The sequence below is a fragment of the Leopardus geoffroyi genome, chromosome A1, assembly GCF_018350155.1.
Source record: "Leopardus geoffroyi isolate Oge1 chromosome A1, O.geoffroyi_Oge1_pat1.0, whole genome shotgun sequence".
In the NCBI taxonomy this organism is placed as follows: Eukaryota; Metazoa; Chordata; class Mammalia; order Carnivora; family Felidae; genus Leopardus; species Leopardus geoffroyi.
Window position 1 is genome coordinate 175,621,541 of NC_059326.1, and position 24,236 is coordinate 175,645,776.

Genomic DNA, 24,236 nt, shown 5'->3' on the forward strand with positions numbered 1-24,236 from the left:
AATGATCTACATAACAGCTGATTACTACTTAATACTGAGTAGAAAATAATGGTTCTTCACGGAGAAACATTTCTAAATTATTTTCAGAATTCTAAATCTCTCATTTATTGACTGAAAAAAAAATAATGTATCTATTAGTTAGGGGCCTGAAAAGGAGAAGAATGTTTCCTTTGATCTTTGCCCCAAAATTATCCTAAAATACTCCATATTACAATTTAGAATTTGCATAAATTTTCTAACTTTCCTTAGGATGAAAAGATGGCTTAAATAACCATTAGTTTTAACACCGAAAATAATTGTCACTATGTAAATTGTAGGTTTTTATCATAAGACAATTGGGAAATTTAGAAAAAGAAAGCCAGAAACAATTTAAATGAATCAAAGTTTAATTTAAAGCAGTTATATCATAATGAGGGATGAATAAAGTGGTGGTTTGCAGACACATTCATTAAAGGGAAACATTGGTAAATATAAATGCCTGCAATTGTATTGCTATGCCAATTTAAATTTTATGTATAAGATTAATTTAAAAGAATACAGAATAAGTACTAATTCACACTTGAAAAACACTTGCGTAACACTTGTGTGCATACAACCATATTTAATTTGTAAAGAAATACTATTAATTTATAAAGAAAGTAGTTTTTCTATTTAAATATTAAAGTCCCAATACCAACAAAACACACCAAAATTAACATATAATTATGATTCAATTTAAAGTTCCATCTTTAAACTCTTCACAATCTTCTTTGGTAAACGGATCCAAAGATAGGTTAATCCTAAATAAAAGATGACAAAAGTGATTCTTGTTACTATAAAACGGTTACTAGACACTAAAATATTTTAACTTTTCTAACATTGCAAAGCAACAGTTAGCCATTCTCTGTATTCACTGTTTTGGTAACTTTTACTTCCAGATTTTTCTTCTCCATTCCAGCACCGGCCAATAATACTGACGACTTCAACAGCCCCATTTACAGAAACTGTGTCACAAAAACTGTGTCACAAAGGCCTTAATCTCCAGGCCACTTCAAGGCACTCACAAGCCAGGGTACTGCTTGGGCAATGTCATCATTTGGCACTTGTGTCTTACTTCTAGGAACTCTGACATTGTTCCTAGCTGATTTATTTCTACACTCCTACTTTTTGTACCCCTACATTCTCACTGAACAAGGCCATTGCCCTCCTTTGGACTGCCAAGCCCCTGGTCTCCTGCAAGCTTCATCCGTATCCCCCTCCACCCCACCATCACTTCTCATTACTCCTGATTAAGCACCCAGAATCACTCTTTGAAACTCAGAATTGCTCTTCATCCTAGACATCACCGACATTCTGTTCTCCTCCTCTCCTCTCCTCCCATCCTCAAACTGAGGTTTTCATGCACATCCACTGCCAGAACTACCTACGACCTTCACGCACCATAGACTGCACACTAGCCCAGTATGAAACTTCAAGCTGCTCGCTTGGAATTTCTACCTGAACACCTCACTATCACCTAAAATTCAACAGGCCAAAATGAAACTCAGTAGCTTCACAAAATCGGTTCTATCTCTTGACTTCCTTCTTTCTTATCTCCTCATTCTCAGAACTCAAGATGATCTCTCTTATCCCCTATGGCCAATCCTTTGTCTCCTCTCCACAAACTCTGCCACTCCCATTTAAGTGCATTTCACTCACTTGGACTGCTGTTAGAATCCTTGGATTTTCATTTCCTATCTTGCCTCCATTCCAAACCTTTCCACATTAGTAACATCAGATCTGATGTAAATGCAGATCTGATCAATCCATTGCTCTAAAATGTTCTATACTGGTGATGTTTGAGGTATTTGCATAGTCTTTTATTAAGTTTCCACAAAATACTTATTAATTACAAAAGGAAACATAAATTTCCTGAATTTGATCATTGTTGGGTGGCTTTATGAAAGATACCTTTGTTCTTAGGATATACACACTAAAGTATTAAGGGGTAATATTTTATTTATTTTTTTTAATGTTTATTTATTTTGAGAGAGAGAGAAAGAGCATGAGCAGGGGCGGGGCAGAGAGAGAGAGAGAGAGAGAGAGAGAGAGAGAGAGAGAGGCTGAGAGAGAATCCCTAGCAGGCTTCATGCTATCAGTGCAGAGCCCAACATGGGGCTCGATTCCACGAACCATGAGATCGCGACCTGAGCCAAAATCAAGAGTCAGACACTTAACCAACTAAGCCAGGTACCCCAAGGGGTAATATTTTAAACACACATACATACACACAGACAAAGAGAGAAAGTGCCTACGAATGAACCTGCAAATGTGACAAAATGTTAAAAATCAGTGAAGTTAGGTAAAGGTTATGCTGGAGTTCTTTGAATTTTTCTTGCAAACTTCCTGTACTTTTGAAATCATTTAGAATAAAGGGTTAAGAAAATGTTTCCTGTTGCTTTACTGTCTACTTAACTGAGTACAAATCCTTGGTCCAGTGCTCACATAGGACCCTTTGAAATACAGTCTCAGTGGACTTTTATACCTTCCCTCACAAGGACTCCATAAACGAGCTTTGATCAAACTACATATTCCTGGACATTTTCTTGGACTCCATGAACTTGCTCACGGCCATGTCTAAAATATATTTCCCTCCCCCACCTTCCCATGTTCAAAAGTCTGATTTCTTTTTTCCAACACCCATCTTACTTTTCTAGTACTTTCCAAACCCCACTAAATTGGTGTCATCTCTCCCTAGAAATTTAATGAGCCCAGGTAATTAGCAAATCAAGACACAACTGAAATAAATGGAGGAGAGATGATGTGTTCAATTTAAAACATGTAATATTTTAAAATAACTGTAGAATAGCCTGAAGAAATTCAGAGGTCAAAGGCAGAAGAGAGATTTAGGGGTCATACATCAAGAAAGAGTAATTGAAGCTATAAAATGGGTAAATTATTTCAGAATAAACATGTAAAGAGAGAGTCGACCCAACAACTACTCCTAGGGTAGCGTTGGATATCAAGTGGTAACAGAAGGGACAAATTAAAAAATACACAGAAAATACAGTCAGAAAGGCAGAAAGTGAACCATGTCATAGCTCCCAGGACACTAAAAAAGAAAGACTGAAAGTAGCAGTGAGATAATATTAAATGTGAAAAGTTCAAAGAGAAAATAGAACTAAGAGATATTAACAAACAGAAACACACAAAAAAACCGAAAACCGTGGACCATGGAAAGAGTAGTTACAATAGCACTGTTAAGACAGGGCCCAAATGAAGCTTGTTAAATTTCAACAAATATTTAATGAGGCCTTACTGGGTTTAAGGAAGGAAACAGGCTGGCATTAGCAATGGGTATACACTAAAAGTTGGAGAAGTGAAGATATAAAAGGGGAGGAAACAAAGTCTATACTTTATAATTATCATATAAATGAATTCTTACCAGAAGATGATAAGAAGATTCATCTTGTGTAATCTGAGTCTACGAACAACATAAAATATATGGGAAAATTCAACTTGGCCTCTAGTCCTGGTTTTCCCATTAATAAATACATATTAGGAAATAAGAGTCATAATACATTTCTAAATGTATTTCTATTAGTTTTTGTAATCTGGTTTAAAATTATAATACAAAATAATGAACTACAAGGATACTTGTTTATAACAGGCTATTTCTGGAAAAGCATAGCATATTATTTTAAATTACTAAATAATTCTTACAAGATTACTTGATGTTTAGTAGAAGCCCTCCTACTGAGGCACAAGAGACTGACAAGATCAAGGTTATGGCCAGAGCAAAATTAGATGTAATCTAATATGTTTATTAAAGTAACTGGATCTGGATTTAACATTTGGAACAATGTCCAGGTTTCTTGCACATTGTTCTGCCTACTCAAACATCTTTTTCTCCCAATAAATCGCGGACTACTTTTTCTTCCTAATCCCCCCATCTGCCTCATTCTTCTCCTTAATTGAACAAATAAAACCGAGTATCACTAATCTGAACATTGTTTATATGCCACTATAGCAAACAACTTATGCTATTATTGACGCAATATTACACTAACAGTCATGAGTTTCCAGTGTAACATTGCTTACAAAATGGCATTCTGTCCTAATTATTATCTTATGAAAATATTCTTCACAAAATTAAATTCTGCAGATTTACTGACTGTCAAAATAGAAGTTGCCATCGAGTGACTGTAGTAAGAGCCTACAGAAGCATTCAGCATGGTAACATGTGTATTAGGACAGGCATGTGAAGGAAAGGAAACAACTATTATGATTTATCAATTGATGTGGCATTATCAGTTACATAAATTTTATCCAACTTAATTGTTTGAGAATCCAGAATTTCCAATGATTTTAATAAATATACTAGATCACATCTAATTTTTCTCTGGCCACAATATCAACTCATTATTTTTTTAATATGAAATTTATTGTCAAATTGGTTTCCATACAACACCCAGCGCTCATCCCAACAGGTGCCCTCCTCAATACCCGTCACCCACCCTCCTTTCCCTCCCACCCCCCATCAACCCTCAGTTTATTCTCAGTTTTTAAGAGTCTCTTATGGTTTGCCTCCTTATTGATGGAGCTTTAGAACATAGTTTAATTTATGAGTTGTTTCCCAGGAATGAAATAATGACATCAAGGCCATAATTCAAGAGCAGTTTTGTCAAAAGCATTAAATTATACTGCAGCATCCATGGAAAGGAAGTGACTATAAGAAGTGACACAGAATGTGTAATTTTATATTGCAGTTAAAATGTTTGTCTTCGTCAATATGGATGAGTTTTGTAATCTCTACTAAAAAGCTGCCATTAGGGGCGCCTGGGTGGCTCAGTCGGTTAAGCCTCCGACTTCAGCTCAGGTCACGATCTCATGGTCCGTGAGTTCGAGCCCCGCGTTGGGCTCTGGGCTGATGGCTCCAAGCCTGGAGCCTGTTTCCGATTCTGTGTCTCCCTCTCTCTCTGCCCCTCCCCCGTTCATGCTCTGTCTCTCTCTGTCTCAAAAATAAATAAACGTTAAAAAAAATTTTTTTAAAGCTGCGATTAAATCACAGGCAAGTGTGGTCCTTTCGCTCAGTAAATTCTCATCAACATTTACCTTCTGCTCTTCTCTACTCACACCTACATCGGCGGTCTAGTCTATAACTCAGTGCTTTAACATTGTGCTTTTTAATTACGATGAATAGTTGTAGCCTCATTTCTACAGTTCTGCACACCGCATGTGACAATTAGGAAAACTACTAGACTAATGTGACCCAAGGGTGACTAACCTGTTAGGAAAGCCAGCCTTCTTTCATACAATCAACTGTGTTAACTTGCTTTCACTGGATAGTTGTTGGTATTTCAGCCTGAGTCTGTATTTTTCATTTTCTTCAAGCATTCTAGAAATGACTTTGTATACTTTATTCCATACGCGAACCTTAAAAATATAAACAGTTAAGGAACACCGAGCAGAAAGGTGGAAATACATTTTGACAGAGGCAACTGGTAGTGACTGAACTGTGTTGTACCTCAACTGAAATCACGCTAAGGCAATTCTAGCACTTACAGACCTAAAACTTAAATGTGACGGTTTTCCCATGATCAGTGATCTCTTCTGCTAATTTCCTAGCATTTCCTCTCTGTACTATTTAAATGAGCTACCCTGGATGAAGGCAATGCCTATAAGGTCCTATCAAATGGTTCTAACACATTCAATTTTGTTTTCAACAGTTATGAAAATACTGAATTTCTATTCCACTGGGAAATTACTCGATTTTTAATGGGCAAGTGTTTTACATCGCATCTAGTAATAGCTTCATACACTGGATTATTAGGATTAATGAAAAATATACGTAAAGCAACGTACCCCAATGTCTGGCATATTGTAGTTACAAGTAAGTATTGGCTATTGCTCTTTTCTCTTCACCCAAGAGGAACTGATTCTTGGAAGAAATATTTCTTAGTATAGTGGGAAGATCAGGTGCACACTCAAATTACATTTGGGGTTAGTCACCTTGAATGCTGTTTTACACTATACTTGGATTATAACTCATATAAACTCAAAGCTCAGAAACAATACAATTTGACGTGTCATTATCAACTAACGATTTCTTTAAGCTGAAGTGCTTAAGATACATGGTGGAAAACAAAGATTCGTAGAGCTACTGATCTCGACTATGTTTAAAACACTCAAGTTGCCATGACATTTGGACAACCAGAGGTGAAAATGGTTCAGCAGTAAAGGTTCATCCTCGTTAGCTTTCCTTCTAGAAAGTAAATGTATGTCCCTTGTCTTTAAAAGAGCAATATGTCATTAATACAGATACATTATTCTTTTCTGTGAAATCCATGATTTTCTCCTTATATTACACTACCTGTCAGAGTTTGTTATATTCTGTGGAACATATATTTTTATGCTTTGAAAAATCTCCCATTATGTTTTGATTAAAATGTGTTCATATCTTCAAACACTGGAAGGACTGTTCTCTATAGTTAATAAATATTTCCAAACCCAGTTCTATTTCTGCTAAATTAATTCTATTTTCTCATTTCAGTAAATTAAATTTTCAAAAGATGGAACTGTTTTTACTGTTGAATATCTTCACACATTTGTATTTAGAGAAGTTAATCTAAAATTCAAATATTGCTCATTCTCCTTTATAATAATATACCTTTTTCTTTTTCTTCATTACTTTCGAAGCTTCATTCAAAGGTATAGGGAAATCATACTGTTTAGCTAAATTCTTCTGGGTTAAACCTAATTTTAAAAAAAGAGAGAGTGAAAGGTAAAATATCAAGGCCAGCGCTTATTTTAAAGGATTCACTATCCTGAGAACAAAGACAATTATAAATATCTCCTGAGCTCTCTTTGGGGATTTTTACACTCGTTGGTGTATTTCTGATCACAAGATGCTACCAGTTTACCAAGTAGCTAATATTATGCTGGGGGAGAAAACCAAGAAAACTAGAGACAAACTCCCTTAGAAATGTCTAGAAATCCCTTAGAAATCTCCTTTCTTTTTTGATTTGAAAGGTGAGTCCCAAAAAAATCAGCAATAGAATAAACAAATACCAGAGGCCACATCTTAACCCAATCCATCTCCAAACTCTCCTTTCTTCTCCGTTCAACTCCAGACACACATTATGCTTTCAACTATTCAAAATGCCTGTGGTTCTTCAAATGTTTTGCTCTTATCCTTCCTAGCCTTTGCACATGCTGTTCTATCTGGCTAAAACACTCTGTGTGCATGCATGTGTACACACACACACACACACACACACACACCTGCCAGGCAAATTTCTCCCTGCTCTTCAAGACTCAGCTCACACCGTCACCTCCTCTCTACAGTCTCCTGAACAGCACTGGCTCTAGGAATGCTTAGGTCAGAGTACTTAGCACACTTATATTTTATTATTTTTTTAATTTTTTTTAATGTTTTTTTATTTATTTTGGAGACAGAGACAGAGTATGAGCAGGGGAGGGGCAGAGAGAGAGGGAGACACAGAATGTGAAGCAGGCTCCAGGCTCTGAGCTGTCAGCACAGAGCCCAATTTGGGGCTCGAACCCACGGACCGTGAGATCATGACCTGAGCCAAAGTCGGACGCTTAACCGACTGAGCCATCCAGGCGCCCCCTTAGCACACTTTTATATCACATGTTTATAATGTGTTTCCTCCACTAGGCTGTGACCTCCCAGAGGGTAATAACTATGTGGGTCTTAGTCATCTTTCTAGCCACACTACCAGACACACAGTAGGTACTAATAAAGGTTTGTCAGGAATGAATAAGCTTCCTCTCTCTACTCACCAGACCATGCTGCCTTCCCAAATATTAACTGTGAGAAGAAAACCCAAGGGCTTATGTGTCCAAAGACAAAATCATAAAACACTAAGCATGTGTTCCCTGAAAGCCTTTATATTCCCCTACCCGAACACTTACCCACCTTATTCCTACCCTGCCATCACCACTCTATACCTGGCTTTCTTCCACTCATTCAATATTTAGCTTTCCAGGAACCTTCTCTGATTTCACAAAGCACCCTATATGCTCAGTAATCATAACGTTGACCATGTTGTTTTATTCTTTATTAGAGATCCAATATCTAATACCATACACATTAGAAATGCAGTAAGCATTCCATTTGTTAGCGAATTAGAGTATGTTCTAAAATGGCATTGCCCAATTTCTTAGAAGCACACCACGAATTCCGTGTGGGGCACACACACAGCACTAAAGAACATTGACTCACACAGTGAGAAACTCATTCTCTCCCATTCTTTTTCATTCTGATTACATCAAGGAGAAAGTTTGGAAGTAGTATGTCATTAAGACTTCCCTGAGACTTGCTCCTCTCTCTTTATGACCACAGACCACCTTTATTAGACAAGCTATTTGGCTAGAATTTAATAATATTGTTGTTCCTTTATTAGATTGCTTTTAATTAATTTCTATTTATGGCAAGTGGTACAGGCTTGCCACTGAGGTAATGATGTAACGTGTTCTAAAAAGAAAATTTAGTCGAGAGGGGAAAATGCACATATTAAGTAAATATATTAAGCAAATGATAGTACAGATGAAATGCAGATAGGGCATAGGAAAAGAACTCAAGTCTGGGAAATCTCTGTTCTTCATTTACCCATATGGACCCTTCTCCCCTAAATGCCTAAGCCTTTGGAATACTATAGTTGCATCATTCCAAATGTTTTCCATTTGTAAGCCTTTCCTAACCTACACATTACTCCCCGGGGTCAGGATAGGAGCCATCAAGTCGGCCTGTAATTATCAGGGATCTAAAACGTGTCAAGGAGTATAGGGGATGCGAAAAAGAGAAAGGATGAAATCATTTCTTCTGTTTTGCATACTTCACTGAAGGTAGCTCCAGTACATACCAAAGGCTTTGTCCCAACTCGTGTTTCCAAGCTTCCTCTAGCCTTCTTTCTGCACAGTTTCTATCCACTCAAAACATGCTTCTAGTTCTTCCCTCATCACTCTCCCTCATGGATCCATTCCCAGGGTTATGCTCACACATTTTTCCCACATAGAATTCCTTCCTAGCTCGGCAACATGTGGGACTCTCGTGGAGTTTCTGCCACCGTGAAGTCTTCCCTAATTCTCTCATCCTCAAATTACTCACCACTCCGAAAGCATTTACTTGTACCTCCACAATAGTATTTGTCATCCCCTGTGATATATCAATTATGAATATATCTCCCAAGTTCTGTGAGAACTAACTTATCAGTCTTGCCTGAAATGTTAGAAGAGTTTCCTGATTTGCCTGTCCCTGGATTTCTAAACTCCACTGCATCTTACAAACAGCCAAAGATAAATTTGCTTATCTTCCAGAAGTGTAACTGTCTCTGATAGCTTCACTCCACCATTCAAAAATCTTCAGTGACTATAAAATGATTGTCTCCAAGGCATTCCACAATATGGTCCAAAACTTGCTTTTCATTCATTCTACAAATATTTAGTCCATTCTCACTATATACCACTCACTGGAATAACCACCCCCTTCCCTTCAAGCCATCTCTGTTCAGTATGCCAACATTCACTGGTCATTTATTCCATATCAAACACTGGGCTGGGCCCTATGCATACATTACATACTGCATTTAGTCGTTATAGTGACTTATTAAGGTAGGAAGTATTATCCCCATTTTACATATAAGGAAACTGAGGATCAGAGTGGTTAACTAACTTGGCCAATATCGCACTGCTAATAAATGACAGAGCCAAGATTATGTCTTTCTGACTTCAAAGCCAATACCCTTGATAATTTCTACCATCCCGCTAGGAATTTCTCCATTCATGTCCCTTGATTTCCTACCTTTATGCCTCTCCTTTCCCTAAACTATCAAAGCCTTTTGATGGGGTCCATCTTACAGCATTCATGTCTACTAGCTTATATTCCCATTATTCATTTAGAAGTTCCTGGGGCGCCTGGGTGGCGCAGTCGGTTAAGCGTACGACTTCAGCCAGGTCACGATCTCGCGGTCCGTGAGTTCGAGCTCCGCGTTGGGCTCTGGGCTGATGGCTCAGAGCCTGGAGCCTGTTTCCGATTCTGTGTCTCCCTCTCTCTCTGCCCCTCCCCCGTTCATGCTCTGTCTCTCTCTGTCCCAAAAATAAATAAACGTTGAAAAAAAAATTTTTTTAAATAAAAAAAAAAAAAAAAAAAGAAGTTCCTTATGAGCGGAATATTTGTCTGATTCATCTATGTCACGAGCACCTAATCTAGTGTCCACAGTGGGGGACACGTTCATGTTGTTGAACAAATAATTCACCTGGTTCCCCAAGAAGAGCTAGGCATAAGCATTTAATAAATGTCCCTGTAATATTAATATTAAATCCACCCAAAACTGAGTAAAACTTAAGCACTTTCTGGCTTGGTTTAAATATAAATCTATGCCAGGACCTCTCTCCCTTAACTCTATTCCTGGTCGCCCAACCAAGCACAGCGGGGGGGGGGGGGGGGGGGGGGCTCTGAAGTTAAGGGCCCCATCCTCTGCCCAGCTGCCTAGCACAGAAACTTCAGAGTTGGCATGAACCCTTCCTTCTCCATCTTTCCGTCAGTCATTGGTCCTGTGTGCCAGCTCCATTGCTCTGCCTTAGGTCAAGCCTTTCATCTTTGTACTGGACCACTGTGCCCCCTACCAGGGCTGTAGACTCCAGTGTCTCCCAGCCAACCCCATCGTAGTTCTCCTTCTTCCAGATCTGATCCTGTCACCCCTGCCACAAAGGAGCAGCAAAAATCCCAAAAGAGAAGCCAACTAGAGGAAAGACGGACTCCTTAGGTCTGCACGGGGTAAAGTTACAACAGCGCAACGCTGCTTTCATAATCCTGCCTACCCAGTTACTTCTAACCGACATAGGTGGGGATCTCCAGCACGAATTCATGTATCCCCTCCCTTCTCCCCACCAGCTTCTTCACCTGCTTTCAGTGTTCTTCACTTCCAATCCACTACCTTGCTGATGGACTATTATTTATCCTCGACATTTGTGGCCCTTAAGCAATACAGGCTTTCTATTGAATCCATTGTATTTGTCCTGGCTTCCTGCCAAAGCTGTAGAGCTCCCCACCACCACCACCACCGTACTCTTTCCTCTTCTTAGAACAGGACTTTCATTTGTTTCTATTATTCAAAGAAGCTGGAAACCCAGGGCTAAAATGTTTTATACTACCCCTGGATTTTTTAATCCCCAGCAGAGGGGCCAGGAAAAAAAACACCCAAAAACAAAAACCTGAGTGCCTTTTAACAATGAGGCCATCAGACGGGCTTGAAGTCCAAAATAATGACCCTGCTTAGGTATCTCTGAAGGCTTCCCACCACAGCTCATTCTCAGGAGTCAATCAAATTATACAGAGTACCCTTTTATACATCTAAATTATCAAAGCAAATTTAATCTGGAAGGATACCAAACAAATATAGATTAGAGAATATAGATTAGAGAATATACAGAATATAGATTATTCAATTTGGGCTTCAGTCTTGCCTACCTCCAATTCAATCTCCCTTATATAGATAGCATGGCCTAAATTAATCCAACCTTATCACTTCTCTTGTTCAAAACCTTTCAGTTTAGGATTTCAGAGTCAATGAAGACAATGGGGAAGGCGTGGTAACTGACTTCCCAAAATTTCACCCCAAACAACTTCACCTTTTGAAAATTCTACATGAAACCACGCCCTCAGCATTACTTGAAGACACAGAACACTGAAACTGCAAAATAATTGGAAGTAAAATAAGAAAAATCATTGAATCGCAGAGCTATGATCCCATGTGCTCCCCCCTCACCCCAAGCAGGGCTTTGCAGCCAACAGGGAAGCCAAAGGAAGGACACTAGAAAAAGTGCCTGCAGGAGAGCTGGAGCAACAGAAAGATTGAATCCACCCTAAATCTGAAACCACTAAGACAAAACCCTATGGATCATAGCACAAATTACAGGGAAGGGAGTTCAATGGTCAATTTAAAGGCCCAGACACCACATAAAGTACTAAACATGCCATTTAATGGGCCTGACTCAATTTAAAAGGGCAAGCATGATTTAAAGGGACAGTCTTTCAATTGCATGGCTTCTGGGGGAGAAAAAGAACAAAAAGGAAGGATCATCAATTAGGTGACAAAGAAAACATCGGTAGTACCCATAAAGTGGAGACCTTACAAGCACTCTGACTACAGTGCAATAAAACTAGAGTTTACTAACAGAAACAAAACAGAAAAGTCCTGAAAATTAAAAATTTTTTAAACTTTAACTCCACAGTGAGAAGGGTAATACAAACTGAAATTACAGAATGAAAAAAAAAAAAATAGTGACACTGAAAATACTACGTATTAGAATCTATGGGATTTAAAATAGTGGTTAAAGGAAAATTCATTCCACTAAATATTTTTATCAATAAAAAGAATAAAAATAAATGAATGAAAAGTCCTGCTGAAAATAAGTATAAAAAGAACACAGTAAACCAAAAGAAAGTGCGTTTCATCTTTATTATCTATCTTCATTTTTTAACGAGGAAGAGACCAGAAAAACAAGATGTCTCATTAATAAATCAAAATCCTGGTTTTTTTTTTAATTAACAAAATGGACAAGACACTGGCTAACTTGCTCAAGAAAAAGGGAGAAAGCACATACATACAGAAAAAAAAATGACAATTTGGAAATAAGCACTGAAACACAAGAAATTTTTTTTAATTTTTTTTAACATTTATTTATTTTTGAGACAGAGAGAGACAGAGCATGAACGTGGAAGGGTCAGAGAGAGAGACACACACACAGAATTTGAAACAAGCTCCAGGCTCTGAGCTGTCAGCACAGAGCCCAATGTGGGGCTCAAACTCATGAACCGCGAGATCATGACCTGAGCCGAAGTTGGACGCTTAACCGACTGAGCCACCCAGGTGCCCCAGGAAATTTTTTAAAAATCATAAAATACCACTTGCGCACCTCTATGCAAACAGATTTGGAAACGATGAAATAGATAATTTCCTAGGGAAATACAGATTACCGTTAGACTTAGAAAGCTTGAAGAGAGCAATATCCATACAAGGTATAAAGAAAGTTAAGGAATTATCCCACAAAAAGCACTAGACCCAGATGGTTTCACAGAAGAACTCTACCAAACCTTCAAACACCAGGTAGTCCCACTGTTCTATAAATTATTCCAGAGCATAGAAAAGCAGGAAAAGTTTATTTTCATTCCTTTTATGAAGTAAGTATAACTCTGATACCTAAACCAGATGAAAACGTACAAAGAAAGAAAAACCACAGATCCCTATCTGTCACAAATACCAATGCCAAAACCTAAACATATTCTTAGCAGAGTCCAACACTACTTTAAGAGAATGACACATCATAACCAAGTAGGCTTTATTTTAGGAATGCAAGGTTGGTTCAATACTAGGAAATCCATTTATATTATATGCCATACTAATAAATCTAAGGATAAAATATATTTATCTCCATAGATCTGAGAAAGCCTTTGACAAAAATTCAACACCCATTTATGATAAAAACACTGAAAAAATAAAAGTTGAAGAATACTTTTTAATATTTTAAATATAAATGCCTTGGTCCTCAAGCCAGTACCTTATATAATGGGCAACACTAGAGACATTTCCCCTAAGGTCAGGAATAAGGCAAGGATACCCCACAATCTCCACTACTATTCAACATTGTACTCGACGTATTAGCTGATGTATGCAGTATTACGCGTGCAGTAAGATAAAAACAGGCAATATTTTGATACATGGCAGGCATAAGAATGGGTAAAAAAGAAGTGAAATGATCTCTACTTACAAATAATACCATAGTATACCTGAACAGTGACAAAACTTATTCTAATAATAAAAGAATGCAGTGAAGTGCTAGGACCTAAAATTAACACACCAACAGGCTAAGTGAAAGAAGACAATCAGGAAAGCTCCTATACTGTATGACACAATTTATACGAGATGTCCAGAAAAAGCAAATCTATGCAGATAGAAAGTTTAGCACTTGCTTAGGGCTGGGGTTAGGGGTAGGGGAGGCCAGTAAAAGGGAACAGTGAGTGTCAATGGATACAGGGTACAGTGCTAATAGGTACAGGGTTCTTTGGAGGGCAATAAAAATGCTCCAAAATTGAGTGTGGTGATGGTCGTACAACTCTGAAAAGCACTGAATTGTGCACTTTAAATAGGCGAATTGAATGAACTGTGAATATCTCAATAAACTTTCCAAAAAAAAAAAAAAAAAAGCACATGTAGAGGGATGAGCCCTTTTTCAAAAGAGAGGCAGGACTTTTCCAGAAGGAACTGCTCTCTATCTTAACTGCGGTGGTGAGTTACTAAAGAATATAACCTTGTCAACCGCCTCAAAATGTATATAAATCAATCCTAAATAAAGGTGATTTTTGAAAGATCAAGAAGTTTCCTATATACAAACAACAAGCATTTAGAGGACTTTACGGAAGAGGAACAGACGAGAAGGCCAAACACCTGGAATAAATTTAAGAGGATATACGCAAAACCTATGGAAACGTTTCAAATAGAAAACATTCCCGAAGGACACCGAAGCAGATGGAAGAAATGTTTTCAGAGAGGAAGTGACTCAACAGGGTAAAGATGTCGGTTCTGCTCAAGCTGATTTGTAAATTCAGCGAGCGCTAGGAACGCCGACAAGCACCCCGACGCCCCCCTCATTCTGGGGGACGCCGGCGGCTCCCTCCGGTGCCCTTCCCTGTCCGTCCGGCTGACCTCACATGACCGGCGTGTGCCCCTGGGCGCCCTCTCCGCCGCACGCGTGACGCTGGGCACGCGAGGGACCCGTCTTTCTGCCCCCCCGCGCCGGCAGCAGGACTGACGGCAGGCGGAGCCTGGCCGCCGGCGGCCCCAGTGCCCCGCCCCGCACCAAGGCCGCGGGCCGCGGGCCGCGGCGGGGCGGGAGGGCTGACAGGACGCTGACGGAAGGCCGAGGCCTGAGGCGCCCCACCGCCCTGAGACGGCGGCCCAGGGGACGCGGGGGCCGACTCCCAGACCGGCCCCCGACGGGCGGCGCGCCCCGCTCCCGCACGCCCGCCGCCCCCTAGGCGCCACCTGCTCGCGCCGCAGCCCGAGGACCGCTCCGCGCGCTCGACGCCGGCGCCGGTGGGGAGGCCGCGGGAGCCCGGGGGCCGGGGGCCAGCTCCGCGCCGGCCCAGGCCGCCGCCCGCGGCTCCTCGGGGCTGCAACCGGCCCCGCGCCCGGTGCTCCCGCAGCCCCGAGCCCGGCGGCGGCCCAGCTGCAAGACGCCGCCGCACCGGTGCGAGCCGAAGCGCGTCACGTAGACGAAGCGCGCCAGGTCCCGCTCCTGCTCCCTGCCGGCCGCCGCCATCGCCGCCTTGGTCGCGCAACCGCCGTGGAGCTTCCTCAGCGACCCGCGGAGAGCGACGTCCAGTGAGCTGGCACGCCGGCGGACGGGGGGGGGGTCGGGGGGGGAAGGGGGCGGGACACGGGGCGGGGCGGGGGGTGAGGGGCGAGCGCTGGAGCGGGATCGCGGGGCGGGCCGTGGGCAGGGGATGTGCGTGAGGAAGGAGGGACGCCCGGTGATCACTCGGGAGACCACCCTTTAGAGGGCGGGGGAGCCGGAAGGGTTTCTTTGCGGGGATGGTGGACCACTCCGCTGGAGAGTGGTGTTGAGGTTTGGGGACCAGATCACTCGGGGGTGGGGAGCAGACCGTGGGAGCACAGCCCTCTGAAGAAATGAGCTGAACCAAGAAGAGGATGGGGGAAGGGAAGCAGGCCACCGGGGCTCCCTTTCCCGTGGCTGAGGGTGAGAAAGGTTTCAGAGTGATGAGCTGACCCTGGACTTGACCGATCTGGAGTGTCAGTCAATGAAGTTGGGGGCCTGGGGAGAGGGGAGGGGAAACGGCACCCTTTACTGCCACAGGGTTCCGGTGAGACCTTGGCATGGCATATGTTGTGCTGGGCCAAGGGCCTGAGGTAGGCGGCTTACTCATGCCCACTTGAGGCCCATCGTGGTTCTGCTGCTCCCCAGCTGGATTACTTGGAGGCTACTTTCCCTCTATAAACTTCGTTTCCCCAGATGTAAACTCCGCATGACTGGGTTGTTAAATCAAAATAAGGCATTTTAAGCATCTGGCACATAGAGATAGTTCCCTTAGACTTAGACTTAACATTTCACATTTATTGAGTGCATACCCTATGAAGTGCCCATGGTAATATCTTTACATTTATACTTTACAAATGGTTTTCCCATAGACTACCCTTTTAAATCCATGCAGCATTTTATAGCAGAGGAGCTGAAGCTCCAAAATGAGTGACTTCCCCCAAAGTAATAGGCAGAGACATATTTTTCTTAAAATGAATCTTTTTAATTGAATTATAAATACGTGCAGAAAAGTGCACTGATCATCAGTATCCAGATGGATGACTTTTCACACACTAAATATATCCATGTAATAGTCACCCACGTTCAGAAATGGTGCAATGCAGAAGCACCTCATGTCCTCACCCAGGCCCAATCCCTTTCCCTTCTTTCCCAATTCAAACCACGTCAATTAGGTTCACTCAAGTTGTGTTTGTGAGATACAAGGTATGGCACGAGTTTGTACAGCATTTGACTACACCACCATTTATTCATCGGTTCCACTGTTGGTGAACATTTGGTTGTTTCCAGTTTGAGGCCATTATGAATAGTGCCGCAAGGAACATTAAAATATATCTTTTGTTGAACATATATCACAAGGGGTATACTTTATTGCTTAGGGTATTCATAGGGTTCAGCTTTAGTAACTACTGACAAACAGGTATTTAAATGGTTGTACAGATTTTCACTTTCACCAGCAAAGCATGAGAATTCCAGTTGCTCCACATGTTCATGTTGCATTGTCAGTGTTTTTCATTTTAGCCATTCTGATGGGTATGTGTATTAGGGCTTTCCAGAGAAACAGAACCAATAATGATGTGAGTGTATATGTGTGTGGAGGGACAGAGAGAGAAAGGTTTTAAGGAATTGGGTTACATAAGAATGTAGGCTGGCAAATCCAAAATCTTCAGGAATGGCCAGCAACCTGGAGACCCAGGGGAAAGTTGATGCTATAGTTCAGGTCTGAGGACCAACTGCTGGCAGAATTTTCCCTTCTTCAAGAGAGGTCATTAGTTTTCTATGAAGGCCTTCAACTGTTTGGATGAGATCCATCCACACTATGGAGGATAATCGGCTGTCCTCTAAATGTTAATTTCATCAAAAAATACTTTTGCAGAAACATCTATGATAATGTTTGACCAAATATTGGGGTACTGTGGCCTAGCCAACAGGACATATGAAATTAACCAACACAGTGTGATATTGCTTTCTTGTAATTTGCATGTCCCTGATTACTTAGGAAGTTAAGCTCCTTGGCTATTTGGATATCATCTTTTGTGTTTAAATCTCTTGTCTATTTCTATATGGGATTTTCATCTGGTTCTCAGTCGTTAAGAGGACTTTTTAAAAATATGTTCTGTATATTAGTTATTTGTTAGTCATATGTATTGTAATTTTTTTCTCACCTTGTGACTCACCTTTTTATGCTGTCTACAAACTCTTAATAAAAGTTTTTAACTTTAGTCCAGTATATCCGTGTTTTTCTTTAGAATTATACTTTTTGTGTTTGATTTAATAGATCTTTGTCTATCCCAAGAAGTTCTTGGCTATCTTTTAGAAGCTTTATTGTTTACACTTCACATTTAAATATTCAATCCGGCGCGCCTGGGTGGCGCAGTCGGTTAAGCGTCCGACTTCAGCCAGGTCACGATCTCGCGGTCCGTGAGTTCGAGCCCCACGTCGGGCTCTGGGCTGATGGCTCAGAGCCTGGAGCCTGTTTCTGATTCTGTGTCTCCCTATCTCTGACCCTCCCCCGTTCATGCTCTGTCTCTCTCTGTCCCAAAAATAAATAAACGTTGAAAAAAAAAATTTAAATATTCAATCCACCTGGAATTGATTTTTAGGAATAGTATAATATAGAGATTTAAGAATCATTATTTGTTTATATGGATATCTAGTTCATTTTGGCTAAAACCTCCAGTATAAGGTGAATACAAATGATAGTGAACATCCTTGTCTTATTTCTGCCCTCAAAGTAAAGTTTCAGTGTTTTATTATTAGGTATAATAATAATTAAGTACTCTAGTCACTATAAATTTTTTTTTAATCATGGTATTTGTCAGATTAAGGAAGTTCCCTTCTATTTTCAGTTTAGTTTGGTGTTAAATTTTATCCAATACTTTGACTATAATCTATTGAGATGGTTATATAATTTTACTCCCTTTGTCTGTAAATGTGATGAATTACATGGATTGAATGATAATGTTAAACCAACCCTCTATTCAGGGATAAATCCTACTTGCTTGTGGCATATTATCATTTTATATGATTGATACACTTCTAAATTTTATTTTTCAATGTTTTCTTTAGACTTTCCACTTCTGTGTTCATGACAGAGAATGACTTAAAACTTCTTTCTTACGTATTTGGTAGAATTCATTGATGAAGACACCTAGGCATGAAGTTTTCTTTGTAAGAAGGTCTTTAGTAGTTATAGAATTATTCAGATTTTCTATTTCTTTTTGGGTCCATTTAGTAAACTGCGTTCTAGGATTTGTTCAGTCTGTATTTTAAAGCTTAGTAGCAAAAAATGTTCAAATATTCTTTTATTATCTTCTTAATGTCTCTAGGAGCATTGCAAGATCCTCCTTTTCATTCCTAATATTGATAATTTTTGCACTATTTTTTCTGATTTGGTCTCAACAGTAGACCATCAGTTTTATTAATCTGTTCCAAGAATTAACTTTTGGCTTTGCCAATTCCCTCTGTTGTTCTTTAATTCTTTCTATAACATCCTGTGATGGATACTTAAATCGTTGATATTAAGCCTTTTTTTTTTGTAATGCAGGCACATAAAGCAATACATTTTCCTCTGAGCATAGCTTTAGCTGCATGCCATAAGTTTTGTATTTCATATTTCCATTATTCCATTCAAAATATTTTAATTGTAGTTTCTTAGACATATGGGTTGCTTATAAGAATATTGTTTCATTTCCAAACACTTGAGAGCTTTTCAGTCTTTTTGTTATTTATTTTTAACTTAGTTCCATTGTAGTCAGTGACTATACTCTGAATGATTTCATTCCTTTGAAATTTTCTGAAACTTGTGTTAGAATGCAGCCTGTGGTCTGCTTTTGGGAACTACCTGTGTGCAGTTGAAAAGTATGTGTATTCTGCAGTTGTTGGGGCTAGTGTTCTATATATGCAAATTCGATCAAATTTATGAAGTGTCTTATCTAGGTTTCTTTTTTTTAATATTTATTTACTTTAGAGAGAGACAGTGCACACAGGCACACACACAAGCAGGGAAGGAGCAGGGAGAGAGGGAGACACAGAATCCGAAGCAAGCTCCTGGCTCCGAGCTGTCAGCACAGAGCCTGACATAGGGCTCAAACCCATAAACTGTGAGATCATGACCTGAGCGGAAGTCAGATGTTTAACTGAGTGAGCCACCCAGGAGCCCCTTATCTAGGTTTCTTAATGTATCCTTGTTGATTTCTTTTTATCTGTTTTGTACTATCAGTTAAATAAGGTCAGACTGTTCTATAAGTTGCTGACAGAGGTGTGCTGAAAATCATCCTCTATAGCTCTGAGTTTTTTCTTCTCTTAGTTTTGTCAGTATTTGCTTTGTAGGTCTTTAACTGCTGTTAGATGCCTACACATTTACAATTGTTATATCTTCTGGTAATTTGACCCTTTGATTTTTATGAAGTATTAGCTCTAATGATGCTTCTTGGAATATATTCTGGTGGTTATTGTTTCATGGTATATCTCCATTATTTTACTTTCAACCTTTTTTCCTTATAATGTCTGTTGTAAACAGCATATAGATTTTTTTGGTAATTCTACAATGTATTTTAAACATCATGAGACATTAGTATTATTATTGTTTTATACAGTCAGTATTCATTTTGACTTACCAAATTTTTATAAATCTACCTTCTCTGTTGTGTTTTCATTCATTCCCACATACCTGTTTTTCCAAATGGGATTATTTTCTCTCTACCTGAAGAACAACTTTAACATTTTACGTTAGTGTGGTTGTACTGGTGATGAATTCACTTAGTCTTTTTTGTAACTACTTTTAAAGAATGTTTTTGCTGAATATCAAATTCAAGCTCGCCCGCTATTCTTTCAGCACTTTGAAGAAATTCTATTGTCTTGTCATTGCTATTTCTTTTGAGAAGTCAACTGTCAGTCAGATTACTGCCCCTTTAAAAGTGATGCAATTTTTCAGGGCGCCTGGGTGGCTCAGTCAGTTAAGCAATCCGACTTCGGCTCAGGTCATGATCTCACGGTTCATGAGTTCGAGCCCTGTGTCAGGCTCTTTGGTGACAGCTCAGAGCCTGGAACCTGCTTCGGATTCTGTGTCTCCCTCTCTCTCTGTCCCTCCCCTGCTTGTGCTCTGTCTCTGCCTCTCAAAACTACACATTGAAAAAAAAGAAAGTGATGCAATTTCCCCCTCTGCCTGTTTTTCAGATTCTCTTTTTGTCTTTGCTTTTCAGCACTTTTATCACGAAATAGTCGACTGAGTATGGTGTTCTTGTATCTATCCAGCTTGGACTTCATAGTGCTTCTTGAATGTGTGATTTGCTATCATTTATCCGCTTTGGTAGATTCTAAGCTATTATTTCTCCAGCTGTTGCTTCTGCTTCATTCTTTCCCTTTTTTTCTGAGACTCCGCTACACATATTAAGTCTTCTTTTACCCTGTTCCGTATATTTCTTTTGCTCTTTCCTGTGGTTTCCGTCCTTGTTTCCGTCGTCGCTTCTGTCTGGTTATTTTCTGTAGACCAGTCCACTAGTCCACTTTCCACGAATTCACTAACCTGCCATCAAGTTCTAAATTTCAGTTACGTTTTTCAGTTCTGGAATGAAATGGAAACTGAGTTTTCTGCCTCTGAATTTCTTCAGAATATTTTCTAGAACGTATTGATCAGAGTGGTTTCCCATCCCATTAGGATCCGTGCAACCACTTTTTTTCTTTCTTGTTTTTTGGTTACTTGATTTTTGAATCCTGGGGTTCTGGGGAATTTGTGCATGCCAGATAATGTATAATTAAAACTATAGATTATTTGAGAGTCTGGATAATATTTATCTTTCGTTTCTGGCAGGCAGGTAGGGTAGGGGAGTTTGAATTGATTTATAGCTTCGCTTGAGTCTTTATAAAGGTCGGTGTATATCTTGTTCAGTCTTGCTCCTTAGAATGTAGTTCCTCAGATGTCCCAATGTAAAGCCTGGGGCATTTACTAGGCCCTCCTTGGGTGACCTTGAACGCTAGGCTGCCACTCATAACCTGGGCAGCATCTGGGGAGGGGGGAGAATTATGGTGGAGAGTCCTCTTGGTGCTTCTCTAGTGTTTGATGGTCTTCTTGGCAGGAGAGACGCTGGACCTGACACAAACTAGTGCCCCCCCCGGCCACCACAGGGATGGGGCAGAGGCAGGGACCAGAGAAGACCGGCTTCCACACCTCACCAGTGTATTCACCCTCACTGGGCCCACTCTGTGCTCCACTGGCAGTCGGTGGGGACGGCCTCTGACGGGACTACCAGCAGGATGTCAAGAGAGCCAGGTGGGTGAAAGCAGTTCCCAAAGCCAGAACCTTCTCAGGGTTCAGATCTCATCCCAAAGGACCCTCCTGAGAGTAGCCCCCCGGGGTCCCTCTCTCCAAAGCAGCATCTGTGCCCAAGTCCCTTCCTCACCCAATGTCTTTCCCGCGGGCTGCGAGGTTCTTTCTAATGGAGCGGCTTACCCCGCAAGCCACTTGTCACCTCACAAGCCCTCCAGTTGCTACATGAAAGCAAGGACCCTCACCCTTTTGTTCCCACAGCCTGTCCCCAGGCACTTAACGCAGTGCCTGACACACACGTTCCACACTCCCCTGTTGTATTTATGAAGAAATAACGAAATGAGTGGCTAGACGCATTAGAAAAGGCCAAAAAGAGAAGGAAGTTGCTCAGCTAACTTCCTCCACCAGGTGGCAGTCACAGCTCCCATATAAAAGAGGATCGCCCCTTTCAAGAAGAAACCACTCAGTTTTTATTTTTGCCAAGGAGTTAGGAGCCTGAATTCAAACCACGACTCTTTCCTTTGGCTTTTCGAAAGTAACACTTGGAGAAGGTGCGTTCCCAACCCATATGTCCCGTGGGGGCGAGTGGTCCTGGCTGCCTGCGCAGGGGGCAGGCTGGGGTAGTGCTGCATAGAAAGACCAGGGGCAATTGGCTAAGAAGGCATCTCAGCCCACAAGAGAGATATTTGCTCCTCCGTCGCCCCTCATCAGACAGCTGCAGGAGCTGAAAGAAAAACCAAGGGATGCATATTCCTAGCCATGAATTTCATTTGGCCAGTCGTAGGCCTGGGGACATATGGTCCCCGCCCCCCCCCCCCCAGGAGGCGGCCGCTGACGACTGTCGGATGAGGGCCTTCCCACCTCATCCGTGCTAAAGTGCCGTTCCTTCACCCTCCACTGGCTCTGACGAGTACTTCCCGCAGCTTCTGCCTCGTTCCTGGGAATGTACAGGGTGGGGGACCTGGACCGGTCCTTGCTGCTGAGCCCTAACTTCCAAAGAGCTAACCTCAGGGACTCCTTGAGAAAGAAAGCGGCCCAGGCCAATTCCATGTCAGGGGGTAGGAAGCAGGGGGGACGGTAGGTTTTTTAACAGGAAGAAATTGTGATATATTTTAAAATGCTTACATTAAACAAATAAAGCTTTCACCCTCAAAATACAACTTAGAATTATGTGTTTCCCAAGGAATTACAGGGGTTCCTTTTTAAGACTGGATCCTTTATGTGTCACAGGCAGAGGACGAGGTAATGGTACCTGAGTTTAAAATGGTACCGGAGTTTAAAGGCGTGTGACGGTTCAATTCTATTCTTATGCCTGTCAGCAGATTTCTGCGGCCTTTGTTTCACCTGAGATAAGGTCTACCCGCTCCCTTTTTTGGCCCTTTGTGAATGAGAGAACCACAGGATGGGACGCGGCTCAACACTAAGTTGGGATTGAATGGATGGGAGGACCCCGCCCTGTGGGGAATGCAGAGAAACTTCACTAAACCCGGTGGCAGGGAAATCAAGTATTCCCTCCCTCCCCTGCCGCCTACACCACCAAATCAACACCCATCTCACACATACACATGCACCCACACATGCTTTGGCCCCTGGTTTTTAAGCCCCATCTCTAAGATTAATTAAATTGTCTGTGTCATTCATCTATCTCATCTTCTTTCCGGAAAACCCCTCCGAATTAAACTAATGCTTAATCCGAATTAGAGCCCATCCAAGGCATCTAAGCGCTGCTCGTTACTTGCTAAAGCAGGATCTCTCTTGCCCTTTCAAACAAGCAAAGGATTTCAATGAGACCTCCCAGGACAGGGAGGGGAACGGGGTAAGAATTTCCCTTTGTAAGCGATATGCTCCTTTTGAAGCTTCTGTGTGTCTAGGTAGGATTAGAACTGCCTTGTTTCCTCCTGGTTCCCCGAAGGTTTCGCTTTTGCAGAAGCGTGCCAAGGGAATGGGATTAGTACTGCTTGGTAAATTGTGTTTCCTCCAAAATTAGCACAGCATGGACCCAAGTCGTTCTCACGTATCCCTCACTCCAACCTATAGCCCTCCCGTGCCCACCTCTCTCCGTTCTGCCATCACTCTGGCCCATGCCGCTGTCATCTACCAACATGCACCGTCCTCACTCACAGACACCCCTGCCATCCCTTCCTAAATTGTTCTTCTGCTCCCACTCTAGCTCCCCTCTAGTCTCCACGCCATCACCAGAGTAATCCCAGTTCAGTTCCCACCCTTGCCCTGCAGCTCCTTTTCAGCAGCTCTACGTCTGATTTAAAACAAAACCCAAAGCCTCTACCCCGGCTAACAAAGCCCTGCTTTATCTGGCCCTTTGGCCTCTCTGAGCTCATGCCACGACCTCTTCTTCCCCTTGTTGCTGTGTCCAGCCACACTGCTCTTCCTTAAGTATGTCAAGCTTGGTCTTGCCTCAGGACTCTTGCATGTGCTGTTCCCTCTGCCCAGAATACCTTTCCCTTATATGTCACCTTGGCTTGTTTTTCTCCTTATTCAGGTCTTGGCTTAAATCTCACCTAGAGATGCCTTCTCGAACCTCCCAGTTCAAGTAGCTCCACTTCTCCTCTCCACCAAGTTACCCGGCTTTATTTTCCTCGTGACTCTCAGAACATTTTCCTGTTTATATATGTGTTTGTTGATTATCTGA

The 24,236-nt window shown here is 41.3% G+C and overlaps 1 protein-coding gene and 1 long non-coding RNA gene across 3 annotated transcripts; one reads left to right on the forward strand and one right to left on the reverse strand.

Annotated features, from left to right (window-relative positions):
* Positions 1 to 368: 368 nt before the first annotated feature.
* On the reverse strand, positions 369 to 15,370 carry CA1H5orf47 (chromosome A1 C5orf47 homolog). Of its 2 annotated transcripts, XR_006718122.1 has the most exons (5): positions 15,027 to 15,370; positions 6,629 to 6,714; positions 5,246 to 5,394; positions 3,404 to 3,442; positions 369 to 779 (listed from the first exon to the last, which is right to left on the reverse strand). XR_006718122.1 is itself a non-coding variant. In XM_045501013.1 (4 exons), exons 1-3 carry the CDS (start codon positions 15,301 to 15,303, stop codon positions 5,269 to 5,271), a joined length of 489 nt encoding a protein of 162 aa, XP_045356969.1. In that variant the 5' UTR covers positions 15,304 to 15,370; the 3' UTR covers positions 369 to 779; positions 5,246 to 5,268. The 2 variants fall into 2 exon arrangements, 1 of the variants encoding a protein (XP_045356969.1); XM_045501013.1 differs by lacking the exon at positions 3,404 to 3,442.
* A 157-nt stretch (positions 15,371 to 15,527) lies between these two features.
* Positions 15,528 to 24,236, forward strand: LOC123610428. The gene is made up of 4 exons (XR_006718123.1): positions 15,528 to 15,741; positions 21,396 to 21,589; positions 22,817 to 23,010; positions 24,087 to 24,236. It is a non-coding gene; the product is annotated as an uncharacterized LOC123610428 (long non-coding RNA).

What these genes read in the sequence shown, in the direction of transcription:
- CA1H5orf47 (XM_045501013.1), bottom strand. Translation starts at nt 15,303, where the DNA reads ATGGCGGCGGCCGGCAGGGAGCAGGAGCGGGACCTGGCGCGCTTCGTC. An exon ending in TCGGGCTGCGGCGCGAGCAG is followed by an intron (nt 6,715 to 15,026) that starts GTGGCGCCTAGG and finishes TTTTAAAATTAG; the next exon opens with GTTTAACCCAGAAGAATTTA. An exon ending in TAATGAAGAAAAAGAAAAAG is followed by an intron (nt 5,395 to 6,628) that starts GTATATTATTAT and finishes TATATTTTTAAG; the next exon opens with GTTCGCGTATGGAATAAAGT.